Below are 24,372 nucleotides of genomic sequence, written 5' to 3' on the forward strand. Positions count from 1 at the left end.
CCTGGAAATTCCACAATTTAAACACCACCGAATCCTGCCCCTAACCTGGCAGGTGCTTTTTGGTCTCACTGACTTGTCAAATCCACTCTCCTACCCTCCATAGGCTCACGTTTACATGCTTATTCTCATATGCAGTGCCTGAGCTTCTCTTTTTATATATATATATTTTTTTAATTTATTTTTTTTTTTTTGCGGTACGTGGGCCTCTCACTGTTGCGGCCTCTCCCGTTGCGGAGCACAAGCTCCGGACGCGCAGGCTCAGCGGCCATGGCTCACGGGCCCAGCCGCTCCGTGGCATGTGGGATCTTCCCGGACCAGCCTGCATCGGCAGGCGGACTCTCAACCACTGCGCCACCAGGGAAGCCCCCTCTTTATTTTTAAAATAGCTAAGCTTATATTATTCTTTTAGTAGCTTTCCTTCACTTGTTTCTCTCAGCCCTGTGAGCAGATTCTGTTTTAACCATATGAGCAATATGGTCGCTACCAAGTTCACAGCCTTGTATCTGTTTTCTTCATGTTTCCTTCAAAGCCTTGGTGTTTGTTGTCTGTCAACACACCGATTCACTCACATATCCCAGCTGCTTGGAGACAGAATTGGGGGGCTGAAACTTTTTCATCAGATTATCAAAGCCAGAAGGCCACCCCTTGATTATAAATTCTCTTGAGGTCAGGTCAGTCCTTCTCATGATAATAAGCAACATCTCATGCTACCACGAAATAGAGCTAAGTATTTGATAATACTCTAGACTTAGATCTTTATTTAATCCTATTACAATTACTGTTTGAATAATGCCTATTCTCTGATTTTCAAACTAGTATGATTTAGCAATGCTGCAAAGTAAAAATACTGGTTTTTCCACTTAGCCTCAGAAATTTAAGTATGTCTTTTTCACTGAGGTCATCTATATTCTGTCTTTGCTTTGTGGAGAAATGAATATTGATATAACTACCATGTTAATGGACACTGCAGAGATTTTAATGCCCTTATCAGTAAAGGGCTACTGAACATTATCAGCTGTATTTACAAGATTGATCCATTAGGTTGAATTTCTTGAATAGTCTCTTCATAGACAGGCCTTGCAAATAACCATTTACCCTGACTGGTGAGTCTTTTCAGGTAAATAGAACAAAAGCTGACAACATTTTTCCCTTTAGCCCGTGGCTAAATTTGGCAGGGGCTAATAACGTGTGTTAACATTTTATAAATCTGATGTGTGACAAAACATCATTAAATTGCAGGGAATTTATTCCCAAGAGTGTACAATTTGGAGCAGCTGCCATTCTCTTGGCCATGTGTGTTCCTGTACTGAAATGGTATATAATTTCAGTCTGGTTGATTTGAAGGTTTCCAATTTATAGAGCGTAGAATCACCATCATGGAATTCTTATAAAAAAAAATTATGGAGTTAGTATTCAGGACCACTTTGCTGTGAAGAAGTTGGATGTATTAATTTTCTATTGCCACTGTCGCAGATGACCACAGATTTAGCAGCTGAACACGAATTTATCATCTTATAGTTCTGGAGGTCAGAAATCTGACACAGGGCTGAGGTCAAGGTGTCAGCAGGGCTGCTTTCCTTTCTGGAGGCTCTAGGGGAGAATCCATTTCTTTGCCTTGAAGTCCTAGAGGCTGCCTGCCTTTCCTGGCCCATGGCCCCCTTCCGCCATCTTCAAAGCCAGCAACGGTGCATCTCTCTGAGCCTTTCTCCCTCTGCTTGACTCTTCTTGTACTTTTAAGGACCCTTGGGATTCCATTAGGCCCACCCACATAATCAGGATTATCTTCCTATCTTAAGGTCAGCTGATTGGCATGCTTAATTCTCCTTTGCCACGTAACCTAGTCTAGTCACGGGTTCTGGGGATAAGGACATGGTTCTGGGGATGCCAATATTCTGCCTACCACAGATGTCCTGAGGAAACCTGTAGTATTTTTATTAAAAAAAACAAAATTATAACTGAACCTAGACCTTAAATGCTCCACCAAAAACAGAAAATGTGTCACACAAAATAATTATTTATGGGCCATTTTTTAAAAACCTTGCCTGTGTTTCTGTCACTGATTTAAATATAATAAATTGCTTGACTGCTTCCAGAAATAAGACCCAAACTCTTGGGATCATCTAGTAGTGCCTTCTGCAAAAGCCCTCAGGCCCGGAAGTGATAAAGCGCCATGATGTCCCTGGACCCTCATTATAACGTCCTTGGGGGCCTGGTGCAGAAGGGGTCAGACCTTATAAAAGTCTTTTTTCCTTCTCTTCTTTATGTGAAACTCCTTAGGTAATAAGTGTTGTATTGTTATTCCTGTAGAATAGATCATCTTCAAAATGCAAAGGAAGTGGTGGCCACCTTGTGACGCGTTTAAACCATGGACCACTTTCATTGAGTCTTCAGCATCTCTCTCCAGTTTTCGTTGGTTGCCTGGTTCCCAGGCATCCCAGGGGTGCCTGATGGTGGCTTGGGGGGTTCGTTACCCCCACACCCTATAGTTACCAGTAGTCCCCTCCCCAGTGGCCAAGTCAGCTTCATGCCAAAGCCCATCCACCGCCCAGGACCACCCTGCTGGACTTGCTTGACACCCCCAGCCCCTCCTACGGAGACACTCGAGCCACCACCTGGGTTCCCACAACACACGCCATGGTTTTCTGCCTCTCAGCCTGGTTTTCCTTTTTTCCCCCCTGTATCTCATTTTTTCTAGTTCCTTTTGTGTTATTCTTCCTGGCTGCATTCTGTGCTCTGGTTTCCTGTTTCTCCCCATGTCCTCTCACTGATCCTCAACTTCCCTCAGCCCTTTCCCAGCTTCAGTGCTCTGTGTCACCTACTCAGGAGCAGAAAAACAAAGTAAACAGGCACTCATGTTTCCAGAACCGTTGGCAAAAGTCTTTCACATTGTTTTACGTTGTTTCTTAAGTCAGATTCGTCTCTGCGTTTGAACACTTTTGAAATCCAGTCATTGTGCAAACTCGGGCCTCAGTGGGTACTGGTGGTGGGATCATTTCAGTTGGCAAAATGTCACTTGTCCAGTACTTCAGTGGTTTGTGTTTTAAAATATGGTCCACTACTTTATTTTATATTTTACAAGACAACTAACTAGTTCATACTACAGTATCAGCAGGCCATTTTGTGGTGTATTAGAAGTCTGTTTTGGAAATTTTGAAAAACTCTGGACTCCTTTTTTAGCCAAGATGTTCACGGTCTTTTGCAAATTATCAGAGAGCTCATTTCTTGCCATCGTTTACCCTTTATATTAATCAGTTTTCTTTAGCTGTTTCATTCAATAAAAGCTGAGTAAAAAATGTAGAGTAACTGCAAAGAGGCTATTAAAATACATGGCATTCGTGTTTATCCATAGACTAGACTTCCTCAGTGCTTTTCAACCAGATCCTACCCAACCCTACCAGGTGAGGTCAGGGGCAGGTACCATTTTTCAATGATAATTGTCAATATTACTTATTTAGCACCAGCGTTAGGATTCCTTATTTATTATTTTGGCAAAAAAAAGTTTAAAAAGTTGTTTATCAATATCTGTAAATTTTAGGAAAGCCTGTGGCAATTCTGTGAATGGATAAGAATTCTTAAACCTGGAATTCTATTTAAACCTATTAATTATAAAGCTAGTCCACTGACCCCAAGATGACTGCCCCCATTGCAGCATTTCAGACATTTGTCTTAGACTGACTGTAAAGCTTAAAAAAAAAATCACCTGCACATCTCTCTTCATAGGACACACAGGGTGACAAACTGAAAAGCACATTTTCTTCTGAATATAACTTTGAGGTGCTCATTTTTCATCAGTTAGGATCTGTGTTGAGAACTGCTTGATTTAAAACTTGATTTGAGTGTTAGCATTTTATTCTTTCATTTCCACCTGGACACAGAATTATCCAAATGTGCATTTATCAGAAGAAAAGTAAGAAAACATTAGTCCTATCTAGTAATCCAGTCGTAATCTCCAAAATTGTTAAATATTGAGGTGACCTGGAATGAACTTCATGCTGCTTTTCTGTAGACAGTGGCAGCCACTGTTTATAAAATAATCCCTCCTGTAAAATGAACTATGCTGAATCCAGGGAACTTGTACAGTTAATAGCGGCTTATTTAACTTTGTCTATTTCACAATGTAGTTTGGGTACTAAGACGAGTGGTGTGGTCTCATGTCACTCATCACAGAATTTGGATATCAGGAGAGGCCTGGCTCATCCAGAATGACAAAACAAACAGGCACCTCACCTCGCCCTTCCCCCAGCCCTGCCCTTGTGTGTAGAAGGAACACTCCCTGGGTGATAACTGAAAATGCCATGTTTATACTTAAACAAGTTTTCCACTTTTTCCTATGACCGTGCATGTTTTTCTTGGTGACCCTTCGTTTTCCTGAATCAGTAGCACTCTCCCCATCATGGGACAAGACTCCAGAGACCCCGCCCCCTCCCCGAGCTACAGCCGTGACCGGACTCCATCAGCTGGAGGGCAGCATCTCTACCCCTTGGGCCCGTGGAGCCAGGATAGGCTCCTGGGGAGGCTGTGGAGACCGTGCAGCTGCGAGCACAGTTTGGGGGGTGGAGGTATGAAGATAGTACAGAGGTCTTAGGAGATTTAAGAATTCTGTGACCCATAAAAGGTTAAGAGTTTCTGTTGCTGAAGTTTTAGGTCCTGTTGAAGATAAGTCAGTTTTCCGAGGAAGACCTCCCCAAAGCCAAGTCTAAACTGGAGGCCCTTGGGATCAGGTGGTATGGAGTAGATCACATGCCTCCCCAGAGTCTGGGGGGGCTGGGCTCTCAGGGGAGGGAATCCCCACTTCTCCTACCCCCTCACATAGTCAGTTCAACAGATCGATCCCATTGTTGCCCGCAGTTAGGCCTTGTGTCAGATACTGTCGCACAGGGGTTGCCCAAAGGTGAGAGAGACTCAGCCTGTGTTGCCAAGTTCCAGGTAGAAATGCACGCAGGACCGTGCCCGCCGGGCTGGAAGAAGGGTCGGGGGGAACCTTCCCACTACCGCCACCAGCACCTCAACGTGCTTCCTACTCTCCCATCGTTGTAGGACCTGCAGCGAGACATAGAACAGCACAGTGCAGGGGTGGAGTCTGTGTTTAACATCTGCGACGTCCTCCTGCACGACTCCGATGCCTGTGCCAACGAGACTGAGTGCGACTCCGTCCAGCAGACCACCAGGAGCCTGGACAGGCGCTGGAGGAACATTTGCGCCATGTCCATGGAGCGGCGGATGAAGTAAGGACCACGCTGCCCTTGGATGCCGACTGCGTGTTCCCGACTGACCTACGTAACAGTGACTGTGTTCTGTTAGCTTCACCGAGGGGCGTGGTATTGGCGGGGAAGGCTCAGTAGGTGTGGCCAGTCTTTATTAAGGGGATCATTCAAGGAGAATACAGGCAGGGTCATGTCTCTCCCCAGCCCTCCTGTGTCTTGGGGTGTAACGGCAGGTGGCCACTGTGCTGATGTGTCCCAGCTCTAAGTAGTGGAGGACGCCTGTCTCCTGTTGGGTGACCTTTGTGAAGCAGAAGCTCTGAGGGGCCTGGCGCTCCCAGAAGGGGGGTGTCCTGACCACAAAGTGATGTCTCCGGTTATTTCCTGGAAGGGGTAGCAGGGTCTCTCCCCCTAAATATTTAGTGCCAGTGCAAGGCGGGCTGGGACTGGGACCAGTCAGGGGAGAAAAAGCCACGTAAAAGCCTGGCTTGACGTGGATGGCTTGTACTGAGCTGCTTTCCTCCTGTTAGAATTGAGGAGACGTGGCGGCTTTGGCAGAAGTTTTTAGATGATTACTCCCGCTTCGAGGACTGGCTCAAGTCCGCCGAGAGGACAGCGGCCTGCCCGAATTCCTCCGAGGTGCTGTACACCGTTGCCAAAGAAGAGCTGAAGAGGTTTGAGGTAAAGGCCCTCCCCAGCCCAGTGGTCCTGATAACCAAGGATGCGGCGGGCTCGGGGCTGGCTTAAATGACTTCACATAAGTGGCAGGCTTCCCCACCTCTGGCTGCGGCCGTCCGGTCCCCAGCCCACCATCAGCTGCTCCAGCAGCTTTGTGGGGCATTACCGATTTATGCCAACCGCAGGCCGTGAACTTGAAAGTGTTCTTCAGTAGTGTCAGAAGAACGGGTGAAGCCAGCCCTCTGTGGCCATTCCGTTGGATGGACACTTGAGGCAGGTGGTCTGGGGCCTGGAAGGGGTGTCCCGGGGCCCTGCAGCTATGGCACTGACAGGGCCCCCCCCCCACCCCGTGCCACAGGCCTTCCAGCGGCAGATCCACGAGAGGCTCACGCAGCTGGAGCTCATCAACAAGCAGTACCGGCGGCTGGCCCGCGAGAACCGCACCGACACGGCCAGCAAACTGAAGCAGATGGTGCACGAGGGCAACCAGCGCTGGGACAACCTCCAGAAGCGGGTCACAGCCATCCTGCGGCGACTCCGAGTAACCTCCTCTACGCCACCGGGTCATTTGTAGATATTGGGGAGGTGGAGGGGGTCGGATATGTGGTGTCAGGCTTGTAACAAAGCAGCGGGTAGATTTCATTTGAGGCCTAAGCTGTCTTGACATTCTTCCAGTACAGCCTTCCCTTTTGTTTAAGCCCAAAGCTGCCAAAAAGCGTTCCTTTTTTTTTTTTTTTTTTTAAAGTGACGTTATTTGCCTCAGAATAGGCTTCTCGGGCAGAGCTTATTCAAGGGATTGTGTTACCAACACATTGCTTTTTCTCGACTCCTGTCACCCCTGAGGGTGTCACGTCAGCCCACACACTGCCCAGAGTCTGGGGCGCTGCCGTCACCGGGTCGGGCGAAGGTACCTCTTAGTCTGGGACGAGGCCCCCTTCGCCCATCTGCCCGCTTTTGTGTGTCCCGTTGGTTCTTGCACTGTGAGGGAACAGACAGAGCCCCCCGCTCTGTATTAGGGGCTGGGGACAGTGACAGTTCTCCCAACCTCACAGCAGCTGTCTGACCTCAAATGATGGGTTTGATTCTGGGGTGTGAACCGTCACCTTAGATTTCTGTGATTCAGAAGACATCATAGGTCAACCTTTGTGAGTCCAGGTGTAAAGTGACAGGACCGGTGTGGGTTGTGGCTACAGGAAGTAATTTTAATCCTTGCTTCCGTTCTTAAGGCAGAGCACTCTTGAAACCATTCTAAGAAGAGGAAAATCTGGGTTTTTTGTTTCACCCTCTCAGGAAGAAAAGGGCTAGCTTTTCCGCAACCCCCTTGCATGAATTTCTTTATCTCCTGCTGACTTGATTTGACTGTGACCAGCCTAAGCCTTCACTGGGCCCTATGTTTGTTTGAGAATCAGCTGCCCATCTATGAGGTGGTAACCCAAGAGGCCTCGTTCATTGGAAGTGATAAATCTGGGTTTTCTGTTTTTGAAGAAATACATTCGGAATTATATCAGTGAAGGCAAATGGGGCACTAGTCCAGGCTCAACCCCGAGATCAATACTTTTCCATCCTGAAGCTACTAAATCCTTCTGTCGAGCAGAAGCTCCCACAGGAGGCTGACAGTTGAAAATAGGCAAGTGCCCAGCCTGGACTTTGAGAGGGGCGTGTTCCTCAGAGGACAGACTGGGAAAATCACTGACTTAGACCAGAGAATTACAGAATTTCAAATGCTGCAAGAACCTTAGAGATCACAGTCAACGTTCCCACACCTCGTTTACCAGCAGATACTGAGACTCAGGGAAGTTTAGGGGGCTCGTTGGTATCCCACAGCCAGGACCAGACCCCAGGCTTCTGGCCGTGTGGGCCTCCGGGGGTACCCTGGGCTCCCTTTCCCCTCTTCTGAGAGTGGCCTTGCTGTCTGCCTGAACTCCTGTTATGCCACCAACACAAACGTGATTTTTTCACCCTTTCGCAGCATTTCACCAACCAAAGGGAAGAATTCGAGGGGACCAGGGAGAGCATTCTGGTGTGGCTCACGGAGATGGACCTGCAGCTGACCAACGTGGAGCACTTCTCGGAGAGCGATGCCGACGACAAGATGCGCCAGCTGAACGTAAGGCCTGCTTCCTTAGCTCCTCCCCAAAGAGTGCACCTAGGCAGGGGAGAGCTGGCCAAGTACAGACTTCACCTGATACCCTGAGAGCAGGTTCCAGAAGTGTCAGAGCAGCCAGACTGCACCCACCTGTGTACTGCCAGGTTATCACAAGCAAGGATACTGTTCCTTACGGTCGAGGGGTATTGGAACGAGGCCCTTTATTCTCTTTGTCGCATGTAATCATCCAAGGGGAGAACGCTCTTGCGGTTCCAGACAGAACTTCATAAGGTGCTGTTTCTCCAGCACTTGAGTCTGAGTGCAACCTGTGGGCTGTAGCAGCAGGAAACTCTCTCTCAAGAGTGGGGTCAGGGCACTTCCCTCGTGGTCCAGTGGGTAAGACTCCACGCTCCCAATGCAGGGGGCCCAGGTTCGATCCCTGGTCAGGGAACTAGATCCCATATGCCGCAAGTAAGAGTTCACATGCCGCCAACTAACACCCGGCGCCACCAAATGAATAAATAAATATTTTAGAAATAAATTAAAAAAATAAAAGACCTCTCATTTAAAAACAAGAGAAAAGAAAAGAGTGGGACCAGGAACAGGTATCTTCTCTCCCACCGTCACAAATGTCTGTACTACACTTTAATCGCACTACAATTCCCTCCTTGGCTAAATTTTATAAGAGGTTGAGAAATGGAAATTTGATTTGCCTTCCATGGCATAACGGCACCAATGAGCATTATTACTGTGTCAGCAGAAATGCCCAGTGGAGACTTACTATGGGAAATTTTCTGATTCTACCAAGTGTCAATAAGACAAGGTCTGTCCCTCACACCCAGTAACAGTAAAGGTTCATCCACGTCAGACCTTTAGAATCATTGTAACTGGAAAAGTCAGTGCCCAGAAGGGGGAAGGAAAAAATACATACGTGTGATCATTTTAAATTCTTAAATCTTTGGAGTCACTTAGTTGAAAACTGATGAAGCTTGAGTTTGAAATCCTTTCTTTCTCATATTCTAAATAGGGTTTCCAGCAGGAAATTACATTAAATACCAACAAGATTGATCAGCTCATCGTTTTTGGGGAGCAGCTCATTCAGAAGAGTGAGCCCCTGGACGCCGTGCTGATCGAGGATGAGTTGGAGGAGCTGCACCGCTATTGCCAGGAAGTGTTTGGCAGGGTCTCCCGATTCCACCGGAGGCTCACCTCCCACACGTCGGTAAGGGGCTGCGCCTCACGCGGGGCTGCTGGGCCACCCGAAGTGGATGTTTGACTCCACTTTTAAAGAATTGGGAAACTGTGCGTGGTTAACAATGATTTATTCTATGGTTTAAAAAAAAAAAAAACAACTATGTTTTTGTTTTGCTGAAGTATAGATAGATGCTGTACAATATTATATAAGTCACAGGTGTACAGTATAGTGCTCCACAATATTTAAAGATTATACTCCATTTATAGTTATTATAAAATATTGGCTGTATTCCCTGTGTTGCACCATATATCCTTGTAGCTTGTTCTATCCCGAATAGTTTGTACCTCTTAGTCCCCCGCCTCTCTATTGCCCCCTCCCCAGTTCCCTCTCCCCACTAGTAACCTCTGGTTTGTTCTCTGTACCTGTGAGTCTGCTTTAAAAAGCTGAGTTGAAAAGTGCTCTTTCCACACTTACTAACATAGAGCGAATACTTACTCAGAAGCCGCCAGTTCCCAGTGGTTAATTCTGAAAACTGGATACCCCCGTTCTAGGGCTTGGAAGATGAAAAGGAAGCCTCTGAGAATGAAACGGACGTGGAAGACCCCAGAGAGATCCAGGACGACTCTTGGCGTAAAAGAAGAGAGAGCGAGGAGCCCTCGTCCCCTCAGTCCCTTTGTCACCTGGTGCCCCCGGCGCCAGGGCCCGAGCGCTCCGGCTGTGAGACCCCTGTCAGCGTGGATTCCATCCCGCTGGAGTGGGATCACACAGGTGACGTGGGGGGCTCGTCCTCTCACGAAGAAGACGAGGAGGGCCCGTACTACAGCGCGCTGTCAGGTATGGCCCCGCACGGCTAGTCCTCAGCACCTGAGCAACACGGCCAGCTCTCAGTGGTCAGAGTCCAGGCTGCGGCTGACCCAGACTTCCTGTGGCTTCCTGTGTCTGTCCTGTCCGCCTTTGACCTCCCTGAGGGCTGGCTCCTTCCTATTCCTGGTGGAATGGGAAGAATAAACAAAGTCCACGTTGGGACAGGAAGGCTGTTTGCTGATGGCTCTTGGTAGACGGGAGGCTCATCAGTGGCCTTTTCAATTGAGTTCTTCAGAATATCAGTAGATTGAGCGTCTCTGTCCTTTCTACGCAGTTCCCCTCCCGCGCCGCTGTTTCGGACGGTCAGGAGTTAACTGAAAAGTTCCTTCTGGTTCTTTAAAGCTTTTTAATAAAACAGATAAAGGGTAGTCACTTTTCTCCTCCCAGGTGACAATGTTTCTACTGTTTTAACTTAATACTTGGGCATTCATCTACAGACGCCTGCAGTGAGGAAAATGACATTGTTCTTTTTCAGATGTAGAAATCCCTGAAAATCCTGAGGCATATCTTAAAATGACCACAAAAACTTTGAAAGCGTCTTCTGGTAGGCCCCTGCCCGTGCATGCGTCCCAACATGGCAGCGTCCTGTGGTGCACACTGCATCCTAAACCTCGCTCCCGTGTCATGTCTGACCTCTGCCTTCTGTGGACACCATGCGCCTTGGTCCTTGTGTCATGGTGTATTTGCACTGCCGTACTCACACATAGCTTCGTGCTCCATACAAAACCCTCCCAGGCCAGAGCAGTCTCCACGCCATCCCTCTCCTCCCCTTTAGGCCTGTGCAGAAGGGAATTTTTCAGGTGCCTTTTAAAATTTTTATTTTTCTCTCCATCTCACTCAAGCCCTTTGGCATGGGCCAAGCTTTCTTCATGGTGGCTTGGTTTAGAACTACTACCCTGCTTACGGTGATTTCCTGGGGAGAGGGTGGGAAGGTGGAGGGGGTGAGGGTACTGTTGCCTTTGCCGCAGGAGAAGACACCTCCCTCTCCTTGACTTGCAGCTCTGATCTTCATTCCCTGCCCCATCCCCACCTGCGGTGGCTGGGGAGAGCCACGAGCAGCCCTTCGGTCCCCTAGTCCATCCTGATGTTCACTCTTCCCTCACTCCTAAGAGGCCTTCAGTCCTCTTGGCCTCCAAACCCGGCCTTGCCACCAGTGCCCCCCACCGCTAGAGCCCCCGGCTCCAAAAGGCCACTCATCCCGCAGCAGATCACGTGTGTGTTGTGCTCCATCGTGAACCCATCTAGTGCAGGCCCAGTGCCGCCCAGTTGCATGAGTCTCATTTCATTCCCTTCTGGGACATACTGACATTTTGCAAACATGCATGCTTTGCAAGGAAAGCTGCAGAACTCATGTTATACTATAACCTGATGCCATGTTTTCTGTGTAACTAAATATGAATGCTTTGGTTGGAGGGAACGGACTTGCTCTTTTTCTGTTTCAGGTAAATCCATTTCTGAAGGCCACTCGTGGCATGTTCCCGACAGCCCTCCCTGCCGCAAGCGCCGCTACAAGCAAGTGGGAGGTGACAGGAGTGTCCAGCCCATCCCCTCCGATTCCAGCACCCCTTATAAACCAGCCTACGTAAGTCTTGACCCCACTGAGAGCACAACCCAAGTGCATGAGTAATAGTTAAAATATTTAAAGGGAGAGAGCTTTGGGTGTATGCTGTGTGTGCTCACTCCCCAGGCATATTTTGGGTTGGTTTTCCCGTGGTGACATACTTCATGAGAACTCTGGCATAACTGACTAGACTTAGAGATAGCTGTCCGGCCAGACACCATCTCTGAGTGTTGATGCGCTATGACAGGGATTATTACTGTTGAGTCAGTCATTGTGCAAACAGCAGAGAACAAAGTGCTGGCCTTCCTGCGCCGCTCCTGCGCTCCCAAACCTTTGATATGTTTACCTTGCCTACACATCCTACTCAGAAAATTGTGACTTCCTGTTCAGAAAGGTTTGACAGTGTGCAGTGGTAGACCTGGGTTTGATTCCCTGCCCTACCAGTAAATGGCTCTAGGACCATAAACACTTTACCTTGCCTCTGTAAGCCTTCCTCACCTGAGGATAAACCTACCTCACATAATTGTTGTTAGGATTAATATGTATGAAGGTATAAAGAAGGCCCTCGAAGTGGCCACCATTGTTGTTATTGTTGTTATCACTACTGTATATGGTTTGTCATTGTTGTTAAACCAGTGACTGTTCCCTCTTAGTTGCACTTTCCTCAGGCAGCATGAGCCCTTGCCACGCTCTGGCTACGCGGCTGTTGCGGGCCAGCCTGCGGAGGATTTAACGTTGGCCCCAGATCATTCTCAGTACAGAGAATTAGTGACGAGCAAGTTGAAATTAAGACGTCTCGCACATTTTTAGTGTCACCTCTTAGAGAAACCAGAAGTGATGTGAACGTCACTAGATCAGTTGTCAGAGTGCCCTCTGTGTGGAGGAGTGGATGTTGCTAGATAGTTGGAGAAGGTTCTGCCTAAACACGGTCAGACCCCAATCATTTGATAATGTGTTGCCCGTGCCCAACTCGGAAACTCTTCCTCTTAGCAAGCAGTTATCATTTTTAATCTGTCCCTCTGTGGTGCCGAGTAAGACCTGACAGCCCCGGAGAGAGAGCCCCCAGCACCTCACCTTTGCTTTGCATCCAGGACCATGTGGTTTGGCCTCTTCCGGTAACTATGCTTGTGTTCCTTGCCTGGCCACCTTCAAAAGCTCACCCTTTGTGTCTGTGTGTCTGCAACCTCCAATCTGAAGGATTTTTGGTTTTTTTCTTTTCATTCCACACAAATAGGCCATATGGACACAATCCAAAAAACACGAGTTTTCTAAAAAAAAGATACATTTATTTTTGGAAAGTCCTCAGATAACAGCCCAGGCAGCTCTGTGATAATACAACAGTCAATATGTACAGTGAAAGATAAATGCTTGGTAATGAATGACCCTAGGAGGCAGGTTTGTGCTCTGTTTCCGATTCCCGGTGATAATAATGCCAACCAGCTCTACAGAGTGACTGGGAGGGATAACTAAAATTTTGTAAAATACTGTGCAGATGTAAAAGTGCTAACACAATAACAGTCTGGTAAGCTCAACGATTGTTTTTAAGCCTTTTTGCATGGTTGGATTGAGGAGTGTTAGGAAGCCTCAAATTAAATCAGGCCATTTTATTCCCAAGATTGACATCTTACCTGCTTACCCCTCCCCCTGCACCTTTGCTGAAGCTTTATCTCTGCCATCAGCTCTGCTGCTTATAAATGCTACCCATACACTAAAGTGCTTCTGTATTACAAGCAAGTTACCCTTCAAAGGAAAGGGTTCCTATATCTTCATTTCTTACCTGTTAATATGAACCAAGACATTCTTCAGACGCCTTTAAAATGTATAGATGGTAACATAAAAATTGTCTCATTCTAGGTAAAGCTGCTGTTGTCTCCAGGGACTGAAGGTGGCAAAGAAGATCCCAGAGTCCTGACTGGCGGCCCACAGCAGGAAGACGAGGGCCTGGCTGCTCTCACCGGGCAGCAGTCAGGTACAGTTAAATTGGGCCGTTGTTATGAGGCAGAGACTGTGTTTTGAGTTAGTTGGACATTTACTTTAAGGCACTGCTCAACAGAACATTGATTAGGAATTGACCAACTACATAATTCACCAAAACTGCTGAACTTGGCCTATAGCAGCCAATGTTATTTTAGAATCAGCTGACTTGTATTTATGAACAAGTTCCTGTTTGTTATTTATTCTCTAAATATTGACAAAATGAGCCTCATGATAAAGGGTCTGTTTTTACCTGCATGACTTCGCTTGTATGTGAAGATCAGACATGAAGATGATGATCAAAGAGTTGTGTCAGGTGTCTCCTCGAGAGACCAGAAAAGTCGTGACTCAACTGAGCCTAAAGTCAAGTTCATAGCATCGACCTGATCATTCATGGACAGAGGGGAGAGTGGGGAGAGTGCTTTTTTTTTTTTTTTTTTTTTTTTGCGGTACGCGGGCCTCTCACTGTTGTGGCCTCTCCTGCCGCAGAGCGCAGGCTCAGCGGCCATGGCTCACGGGCCCAGCCGCTCCGCGGCATGTGGGATCTTCCCGGGCCGGGGCACGAACCCGTGTCCCCTGCATCGGCAGGCGGACTCCCAACCACTGCGCCACCAGGGAAGACCGAGAGTGCCTTAAATACAGCATGAATTGGAGTGCTGAACCTGGGACCACAGTGCATCTTGGCAACATGTTGGGCCTCCTAGCAGCTCCCTACTTCATCCTGGCCTGTGTGGGAGTGCAGCAGCACAGGCCTTGAACCAGAGCGAGGGAAACGTGCTGTTCCACACTTGGGGGAAGTGATAACCCCCAAACCCCAAGGCTCCTGCAAGGAGCATCCCCTGCAGGTTTTATCACTGTGACGCTGAATTAGTTGGAAGCAGAGAAATCTGTTTGCATTATTGCTTCTTTTTATTGGCGGCTTTTTATTCCAGGTGCCTTTGATAGATGGGAGCTGATCCAAGCGCAAGAACTTCACAGTAAACTCAGAATAAAACAAAACTTGCAGCAGCTGAACTCTGATATCAGCGACATCACCACGTGGCTGGAAAAAACTGAAGCAGAGCTGGAAACATTAAAGCTGGCAAAGCCTCCCTCTGGTATGCAGGAAATGGAACTCCGAGTGAAGAGGCTGAAGGTGAGTGAGGGCGTGGAGGGGAAGAGGACCTCAGAACGCGTGTGCACATCAGATCCTCTGCCTGCCGCGTCAGGGGCGGCTCGCACACGCTGTGTGGTTAGTAGCCTCTCGCACTTCATTTCTGTAACTAGCAAGCACACGGGTGAAGATTTGTATTTTCATTCAGAGGAGCGTCTCCAGATGATCCCAAAGCCCAGAGCAGTGCTGGGGAGTTGTGGCTCCCATCTGACTGCTGAGGGATCCCTGGACTCTTGTGGGACCACCCCCGTGGCCATGGACAGGCAGCCTAAAAACACCCTTCCAAACTGTACGCAGGCACGACGGGGGGTGGCGTGCTGAGGGTGAGGAGGAGGACAGTGCACCTACCGACCGACTCTGTGGCCTGAGCGGTTACTCTGCTATGCGGTTGGGAGCTGTCACCCACACAGCCAGGGAGCAGGGGAGGGCCAGTTTGAGCCCTGCACTTTGGGGGTGCTCTGAACATGAGCCTGGGCTCCCAGGAAGACCCAGGATAGGAGCTTTGGGGTATCCAGGCAGTCTTCACACTTGCACTATTGTTTTACTTTGTGCACCGATATATCAGGGGTTACCACTCATCCTAAGGAATAACACTTGTGCGATACTCCGGGGCGAATGCAGGATAACTATGTGTGCTTTATGTAGAAGACTTTTAATCTGACCCAGAAATGTTATTAAGCCAGACAGAGGCCAGCAGGGTCTATTCATGCCTGCGGTGTAGTTGGTCCACTGGGAGACGGGCCTCGTCTCTCAGCCCAGTCATCTGGCCAGCCAAGTCGTGACCTCGTAAGGCAGCTCCCTTACCTGAGGCTTCCCAGCCAGTGACAGGCGACGTTGCTCTTGTATGCCGGGCCACGGCTTAGAGAAGTGTTTGGAAGATCCGTTCCCCACTGAAGTTCAAAATGAACCCCACATCACTGTTTAGAGTGCCTGACCCAGTCTTTTCCCTCTGCGGTAGGACATACTAAAAGCCTTTGACACCTACAAGGCCTTAGTGGTTTCTGTCAACGTGAGCAGCAAGGAATTTCTGCAGACTGAGAGCACCGACTCCGAAGAGCTCCAAGATAGAGTCGGCCAGCTGCGGCTGCGCTGGGACGCGGCCCAGGGTGCGGTGGAGAGCTGGAGAGAGGGCTTACGGCTGTCACTCATGCAGTGCCAGGTACGGCGACTCAGCGCCCAGCCGGCGCCCGAGGTCCAGTCCCGAGCACAGCCAGGCCCACGTGGGTGGGAGAAGAGATATGTTTATCATCTTCAGGCTGCTTTCGCACAGCCAAATATGGTTTGTGTTAAGAAGCATGCGCTTTACCATTTGTTTCCAAAGCGGCCCACCTGCTGCCTCAGAGACCCGACGCTTGCCCCGCATTTCCCACTGTGTTGCCCAGACCCACCCGTACTGTAAGGGTTCCAGCAAGCGTTCCAGTAGGTTGGAAGTGTCACACCAACATTGCCCTGTGTCTGTCCTTTTGCCAGGAACACTGGATAGCAGAGTGTTAAGAGACCTGGCCCTAGAACAAGGCGCAGTTTAACCCAGCTCTGTAGTTTTAGTAGCCGTGTGACTGTGGGGAAAACACTGCACCTTCTAGACCTCAGTTTTCTCATCTGGAAAATGGGAACAATTCCAGGGCCTACCTCACAGGGTTCTCTTTAGGACTAGATGCATATAACCTTGACCCAGCACCGCCCACACAATAAATGCCCAACAGGTGAGCTCTGACCCCATCCTAGGAAACAGGAGCCCACCAGCAACCACATGCAGCATAGTCTGTCCTGCTGGGGTGTCTCCCTTGACCAGTGAATCCAGCAGATGTGTTGAATAATTTGTGTGCTCTTCCTAGTAATATCAGGTGGGGTGTTCCGAAGCCCCACCTTTCTGCCAGCACTTTTAGCGTGGCAGAATTCAGTGTGCCTCCTGGGACAGGGCCGAGTGCTCTCCTGCCCTGCTTCCCCTCATTTGGGGGCCCTGGCGTTTAGTTTAAATCTGGCCCTTGTATTCACTGGAGAAGGACCAGCAGAGCAAATGACGATGGTGGATTAGCATGATGATGGATTGCCTGCCTTCACAGTCTACAAAAGGGACATGCTCTGACATCTGCTGTTTTTTAGGACTTTCACCAGCTGAGTCAAAGCCTGCTGCTGTGGTTAGCGAGCGCCGAGAGCCGGAGGCAGGAGGCTCGTGTCACTGACCCAGAGGCAGACCCCCGGCCCCTCCTGGCATGTCGGGAGGAGCTCCTGGTAAGTCTAGGGGCCCTGCACTACCACTGGCCTCTTCAGGAGGTCAGTGCTTAGGTGGCCTCGCCTGGCGTTTCTGGAAACAACGCCCACATGGTGTTCTGCCCTCGTGTTCTGGTTGGTGTCTACTGAGCACCCCTGCGCTGTTCCGAAGCGGGGTGAGTGCAGGGACGAAAAGTCGTGGCCCAGAGCAGGAAGTCGTCAAGACTCTCAGGAACCGGTGATGGAGGCGGTTGGCAGGATCCTGAGAAACTGAAGGCCCTTTGAAGTATTTTGCCCTTGTGAACACAGCTCATTTGGGAGGAAACACGGTGTTCAGTCACCTGGCCGTCATGATGAGCTGTATGAGTTTTCCATAGCCACATACACAGTCTTTCTTCTGGGAGGGTAGCTGTGTTTTCATATATTTATTTCACCAGCAAGCCAAGGTGAGACCCATATATTCTCACTTGCACTCAAGGTGACATTTTTATCCATATATTTGTATGTGGTTTAGTTTTAAACATTTTAAATTTAATCAGAACACTGGTCATTGCTTAAAAAATGTTTTGGGTCTAAAATCTTCGTAAAGCCCCCGTGTCCAGAGCAGCTCTAATAGAGCTTTCTGCAGTGATGGAAATGTTCCACAGCTGCACTGTCCAGGGTGACAGCTCCTAGCCATGGTAGCACCCAAGCACTGGACATGTGGCTGCTGTGACTAAAACTGAGCTTTTAACCACGTTCAGTAGCCACACGTTGTCCAGCGCTACCACGTTAGCCATCCAGCAGGACCGCACAAGCAGATTCACTTGATTCCTTACACTTCTCGATGGTTCGCGTAAGCTGCGCTTTCTCAACTTGTCCACTTTAGACTTTCCCTCAACTTCCTGCCGTCGCGGATGAGGGCCTAGTCTACCCACGCCGCCCCCCTCACTCCTTTCCTCTAACTTCTCCGGCATCGCTATTGTCTTTAGAATGAGAAGGAATAAAATAAAATTTAAAATAGGGGTAGAGTGTAACCAACTTGCTATCTAAGTGATGCCAGGCTTGAGGACAGGCAGGCAGGTAGAAGAAGGTGGTTCTGAGTTGGGTACCAGCCACCACTCATCCTGGAACTTCCCTGGCACGGAGAAAGCTTCTTCCGGCCACACTAGCTTCCCTTTCAGTAAGCAACTGTTTGACACACGTTTTTATTTTTAGCAACTGGAAAAGGAGCTAGTGGAGCGTCAACCTCAAGTGAACTCCTTACAAGAGATTTCCAGCAGCCTGCTTATCAAGGGGCACAGAGAAGACTACATTGAGGCTGAAGAGAAAGTCCATGTTATTGAGAAGAAACTCAAACAGTTGCTTGAGCAAGTGTCCCAAGACTTAGTGTCCTTGCAGCAAAGCCAGGTGAGTCCCCTTGTAGCTTCTAAATATAAAAATGTATGCAAATGGGAAAGCAGTGTGGCAGCCCTGCTTGGGGAGGGAGGTCACAAGCACGTGGCAGCGGTCACAGAGGAGTCGTGCCCCTTTGTGCTGTGTGGTCCTAACAAGTTACCAAAGCTCTTCAAAGCCGCTTTGTCATTTGTAAGAGGGAGGCAGCAACAGAACCCATCACTGTGGCTGGGGGTACGGAAAACAAGCCGGGTCCCTCCGTTTCTGCCTTCATGCCTTCACTGTTCTCACGTGATGGTTTCTGGTCCTCTCCCTGTCCTGGTCACTCTCCTCTGACCACTCTCTCATTTGTGTACCACCTTCTCTTAAAATGTGATCCAGCTCAGAACAAATGGACTCGCCAGACGTAGGGCAGCCCCTCCCCTCCATCCCAGAGTATGTATCTTCCCTTCCGTGCAGCCCAGACTATGTGGCCATGTGATTACATCACCCGCCGCGAGCTCACTGTCCAGCTGTTTCTGTCCCCCTCCTCATGTGTGCTCTGGGTTTTTAATGCAAGTGGCTGGCCTCACCTTGTTTCCATCCCCTGTCATCTGAGTAAGGCCCTGTTAGAGGGGGGAGTGAGCGCACCAGAAGAGCCCCTCCTTTTAGCAGGTTCACAGTGGGGAAGGGATGAGCGGTGCAACGAAGAACCTGCAGGAACCATGTTTTTGTGCTCTTGAGACTATTCAGAGCCTTCTGTTTCCCCGAACTGAACTCTTGGGGTGTGGATTTCAGAACCCAGACTCACCTCTGCCCAGCTTGGATGAAGCAGACCCCGGAGAGCCTCTAGCAGCACCTGTGCCAGCTCCCCAAGCCAAGGTGAGAGCCCCCTTCTGCCAGGCGAACGACACTGGTTATTCTTGAAAGTTATTGAGATGACAGGGACTTGGGCCTCCAAGGCCCCATCCAGTATTTCATGATAGCACAGATTTCTGCTTCAACCTGCTGGTCAGTAGAGTGGCTTACTCCCAAGATTTTTAAAAAAAAAAAAAAAACTTTTAAAGACCTAATGGAAAGGCTGTCTTGTGCTCAGTACTCTTCCCTGGTGGGATTGTGCTGGCTGTGGAAGCTGGGAGCCCTCCTGGCATTGCTGAAGGGGCTTCCTGATCTCTCCAAGGCTGGAACGTGAAACTCTCCCTAGTTTAACTGAATTATTTCTTACTTCAGAGAGTGTAATCTCAAATGTATTACTCTAGGCTCAAAAGCTTGGCAGGAAGACAACCTAAGAAAGATGTATAATTTAAGAAGGAGGAACGTTTTATCGTTGACAGGACTAAACTATCTTCAGTTTACTAATTGGATTATTTTTATCTAGCAGTTCAGAGCAGAGATAACTACAAAAGACAAGAACAAGACAGCCAGCAGGTAACAGCATTACAACACCAGCAATGGGTTCCCTGTCCCACACTCCTCTCCCCTCAGCAGGCTTGCCAATGCCACTCTTAAGGTCTTTGGAAAAATTGGTTTTCTTGTTTTCTTCCATTTGGAAGGGGCTGGGCTTCCCTTCCAAAGCTGAATCCCAGCCGTGGGCCCCATTTTAATCTCAGGTCCTGATGATTGTCTTTACGCAAGTGGGGGGGGGTCAGGTCACGGGAGTGGGGGGGTGCCTCCGGAACCTGCCGATCAGCTCTCGACCTCCTCTGTTGCCAGGGTGCCCAGCCCCGCTGGCCCTGAAAGCTCGCGGCCTCAGTGCTCCTTCCTCTGGCGGGTGATCAGGGCGGCGCTGCCCCTCCAGCTGCTTCTGCTGCTGCTGCTGCTCCTGGCCTGCCTGCTGCCCTCCTCCGAAGAGGACTACAGCTGCACTCAGGCCAACAACTTTGCCAGGTCCTTTTACCCCATGCTGAGGTACACCAATGGGCCACCCCCCACCTAGAGGCCGGCGGGCCGCAGCACCACACCCACCAGCCTCTTTGCGCAGTGCCGGACTCACAGCCCCAGACCAATCCGTGGGGGACTCTGAGCATTGGTCCAGGGACCACCTGCTGCGGACACCTCCCTCTGGGCATGACCGGAGAGAGCTCTCTCAGGACCCAGGGCAGCTTTCAAATGATCTTCCCCCAGGGCAGGGAACCTGGGCGGCCATCACCCCGGGCAGTTTGGCAAAACTTAGTTGACTGGTTTCGGGATCTCTGGAAACCGCAGTTTCCTGAAGAGCCAAGCACTTTGTGAATTCTGATTTGTCAAACCACATTATTAAAATGTAGTCAATATGGTCAGTGAACAGTAGTGTTCATCACATAATACATATTACAGAAACAAGCAAGCAGATTCCGCCTCAGAAATGGTTCAGAAACTCACACGCACCCTTGGCTGATTGATTGAAACAATCATATTTAAAATATTTAGCATTAATTTTACTTCAATCAGCAGCAACCTTGGAGCTACAGGTTATAAAACCAAAATGTTCTGCTCAGTACTTAGGTCTGCTCTTTTATATTGCTTTAAATTTTTAAAGAAATTATATTGCATGGATGTGGTTATTTGTGCATATTTTTTAACAATGCAGAATCTGTATGAATAATGTAAACTTTGATTTTTTTAAAAAAAATCAGATTTTAGCTTGAGCTTTTTGACTAATGTACAGTAAATGCCAAACAAACTACAGACTTGATAGGGACATTTTTGTAAGTTAATTTTATAAAACTTTTCACATTTAAAGTGGTGCTTCAGGTTTTGTTTAACTGTTTGGCCACGGGTGGGTGGGGGGGTTGGTCCAGAGACTTGAAGCTGTTTGTGGTATGTACAACTCAGATGTTTCTCATTAAAAGAAAACAAAAAAGCCATACTTTTGTCTTACTAGATTATATTACAAAGCAGTTAAACGTTATGTGTACTCTTCCATGGACCAAAAATTATTTTTTAAATATCTGAGGGGATTTACGGGTTTTACAGATTTTGAGCTAAGCTTTATATTCTACTTATTTATCTTTGTACAGAATAACTTATGAGATCTAGAAACCCACACCTGTATAGGAGGTGATTACCCCATGCAGTGAGCCTCCAATGCTGTAGGGGGCGATGAGGGCAGCACAGTGTGGAAGGTGGACGTGAAAGGATCGTTTCACCCAGATTTTTGTATTCCCAGCTCCCTCCAGGGTGAATTAACACATAGTGTTTAACAAACATTACAGACAAAGCCATCTGCTTTCCATTTCCAGCACCACTGTCTATTTCCCACCCAAACAAAGAGTGTGATTAGAAGTTACTGATCCAAATGGAACAGAATTGAGAGCCCAGAAATAAACCCACACACCTACGGTCAATTAATCTTCAACAAAGGAGGCAAGAATATGTAATGGGAAAAAGACAGTCTCCTCTTCAGCGAGTGGTGCTGGGAAAGCTAGACAGCCACATGTAAATCAATGAAGTTAGAACACACCTTCTCACCATGCACAAAAATAAACTCAAAATGGCTTAAAGACTTAAACATAAGACAGGACACCATAAAACTCCTAGAAGCGATCATAGGCAAAACAGTCTCTGACATAAATCTTACCAGTGTTTTCTTACGTCAGTCTCCCAAGGCAATAGAAGTAAAAACAAATGGGACCTAGTCAAACTTACAGGCTTTTGCACAGCAAAGGGAACCATAAACAAAACGAGAAGACAACCTACAGAATGGGAGAAAATATTTGCAAACGATGAGACCGACAAGGGCTTAATTTCCAAATATACAACAGCTCATACAGCTCAACAGCAAAAAACAAACAACCCAATCAAAAAATGGGCAGAAGACCTAAATAGACATTTCTCCAAAGAAGAAATACAGATGGCCAAGAAATACAGATGGCCAACATAAAAAGATGCTCAACATCGCTAATTATTAGAGAAATGCAAATCAGAACGACAGTGAGCTACCACCTCACCCTAGTCGGAATGGCCATCATTAAAAAGTCTACAAATAACAAATGTTGGAGAGGGTGTGGAGAAAAGCAGACCCTCCTACACTGTTGGTGGGAATATAAGTTGGTGCAGCCACTGTGTAAAACAGTATGGAGGTTCCTCAGAAAACTAAAAATAGCGTTGCCATATGACCCCGCAATCCCACTCCTGGGCATATATCCAGAGAAGACTATAATTCAAAAAGATACATGCACCCCTATGTTCATAGCAGCACTCTTCACAACAACCAAGACATGGAAACAACCTAAATGTCCATTGACAGATGAATGGATAAAGAAGATGTGGTACATATATACAATGGAATACTACTCAGCCATAAAAAAGAATGAAATATGCCATTTGCAGCAACATGGATGCAACTAGAGATTATCACAATAAATGAAGTAGTAAGTCAGAAAGAGAAAGACGAATACCATATATCGCTTATATGTAGAATCTAAAATATGACACAGGGACTTCCCTAGTGGTCCAGTGGTTAAGACTATGTGCTCCTAATGCAGGGGGCCCGGGTTTAATCCCTGATCAGGGAACTAGCTCCCACATGCCGCAACTAAGAGCCCGCATGCCGTAACGAAAGATCCCACATGCCACCACTAGAAGATCCCACATGCCACAACTAAAAATCCTGCATGCCTCAACTAAAGATCTTGTGTGCCACAACTAAGACCCAGCACAGCCAAATAAATATTTTTTGAAAAATAAAATATGACACAAATGAACCTATCTATGAAACAGAATCACGGACGTAGAGAACAGATGTGGTTGCCAAGGGGGAGGGAGTGGGGGAGGGAGGGAGTGGGAGACTGGAGTTCACACGTGTAAGTTTTTATACAGAGAATGGATAAACAACAACGTCCTACTGTATAGCACAGGGAACTATATTCAATATCCTGTGATAAACCATAATGGAGGGGCTTCCCTGGTGGCGCACTGGTTAAGAATCTGCCTGCCAATGCAGGGGACACGGGTTTGAGCCCTGGTCTGGGAAGATCCCACATGCCGTGGAGCAACTAAGCCCGTGTGCCACACCTACTGAGCCTGCACTCTAGAGCCCAAGAGCCACAACTACTGAGCCCACGTGCCACAACTACTGAAGCCCGTGCGCCTGGAGCCTGTGCTCTGCAATAAGACAAGCCACCAAAATAAGAAGCCCACGCACTGCAACGAAGAGTAGCCCCTACTCGCTGCAACTAGAGAAAGCCCACGCGCAGCAATGAAGACCCAACACAGCCAAAAATAAATAAATAAAATAAATTTAAAATAAAATAAAATTAAAAATAAAGCCAGAAAAAAAAACATAATGGAAAAGAATATGAAAAAAAAAAAGTTGTTACTGACCCAGTTCCTCAGTTACCTGCTCTTAACCTGCATCTCTTGACACTTGGGAGACACCATGGACTCAAAGCAATCTCGGTCCCTCTCTCCTTCTCTGCAAAGTGCAAACCTTGGGGAAGCCAAGGAAGCTTGTCAGTAGATGAAGGCCAGATTTCAGCACTGGTGGCCCTTCTGTGGGTCAGACACCCCAGAACGTGTGCAATTCACCAGTAGCTTTATGTAAAGGGAGCAGCTGAAGAGAACTGTCTTTACCAAATTGTTGGAAGTGATATGGACACAAAGGTACTGCTTTACCATGCAACCTCAAAGTCTCTTTTAACTCTAAAATAATCCATCTCTTTTCATGGATTACAATAACCATAGAGGGAAATTTAAATGAAAATATTACCCAAACTTTTTCTTTAAGCCACTGAGTTGGTTAGAAGGTCCTTGCTCCAGGTTCTCCAGAGGCAAAAGGCAGAATATCTCTACCTCCTTCCCTTCTTTCCAGCCCAAAGGAGGTGACTACTCTAGAGACCTTTTCTGCCTGTAAGGAGGGACTCTGGGGCAGGTCCAAGCTGCGGAGAAAGGAGAGTGTCATTTGCATTTTCAAGTCTAATGATGCACACCAACTCTCAGGATAGAGGCCATTGAGTCTTGAGTCTGTACTCCAGGCTTCTACCCCAGGGAAGCCTTCCTTCACCCACAGCTCAGTGTGTTCCCCAGCTCTTGTTATGAAATAATCTGTGTTTTACACCTTCAAGAGATTTTACATCTTCCATTCCCCACGTGCGAGAGAAATTTTCAAATGACCCT

General features: G+C 48.0%; 2 protein-coding genes across 12 annotated transcripts in view; one reads left to right on the forward strand and one right to left on the reverse strand.

The window, feature by feature from the left end:
* SYNE2 (spectrin repeat containing nuclear envelope protein 2) overlaps positions 1–21,122 on the forward strand; it is a 330,191-nt gene extending 309,069 nt beyond the window's left edge. For 4 of the 7 annotated variants that reach the window (XM_049706356.1, XM_049706360.1, XM_049706361.1 and 1 more), the window contains 16 exons: positions 5,038–5,225; positions 5,732–5,882; positions 6,238–6,420; positions 7,849–7,986; positions 8,993–9,187; positions 9,712–9,994; positions 10,500–10,568; positions 11,467–11,606; positions 13,440–13,554; positions 14,492–14,694; positions 15,671–15,871; positions 16,816–16,944; positions 18,121–18,312; positions 19,075–19,158; positions 19,655–19,704; positions 19,990–21,122. In XM_049706356.1, coding sequence (XP_049562313.1) covers positions 5,038–5,225; positions 5,732–5,882; positions 6,238–6,420; positions 7,849–7,986; positions 8,993–9,187; positions 9,712–9,994; positions 10,500–10,568; positions 11,467–11,606; positions 13,440–13,554; positions 14,492–14,694; positions 15,671–15,871; positions 16,816–16,944; positions 18,121–18,312; positions 19,075–19,158; positions 19,655–19,704; positions 19,990–20,212 — 2,544 coding nt within the window. In that variant the 3' untranslated portion in view covers positions 20,213–21,122. The remainder of the gene's footprint in view (positions 1–5,037; positions 5,226–5,731; positions 5,883–6,237; positions 6,421–7,848; positions 7,987–8,992; positions 9,188–9,711; positions 9,995–10,499; positions 10,569–11,466; positions 11,607–13,439; positions 13,555–14,491; positions 14,695–15,670; positions 15,872–16,815; positions 16,945–18,120; positions 18,313–19,074; positions 19,159–19,654; positions 19,705–19,989) is intronic. The other 3 variants (XM_049706357.1, XM_049706358.1, XM_049706359.1) reach the window with 3 other exon arrangements.
* The window catches only part of ESR2 (estrogen receptor 2), an 84,178-nt gene continuing 73,355 nt past the window's right edge, over positions 13,550–24,372 (reverse strand). For all 5 annotated transcript variants that reach the window (XR_007475730.1, XR_007475729.1, XR_004481794.2 and 2 more), the window contains 3 exons: positions 23,966–24,134; positions 23,597–23,686; positions 13,550–13,942 (listed from right to left, as the gene is read on the reverse strand). The gene's annotated coding sequence lies outside the window, so the exon portion shown is untranslated. The remainder of the gene's footprint in view (positions 13,943–23,596; positions 23,687–23,965; positions 24,135–24,372) is intronic.

This window comes from Orcinus orca, chromosome 2 (assembly GCF_937001465.1).
Source record: "Orcinus orca chromosome 2, mOrcOrc1.1, whole genome shotgun sequence".
Lineage (NCBI taxonomy): Eukaryota > Metazoa > Chordata > Mammalia > Artiodactyla > Delphinidae > Orcinus > Orcinus orca.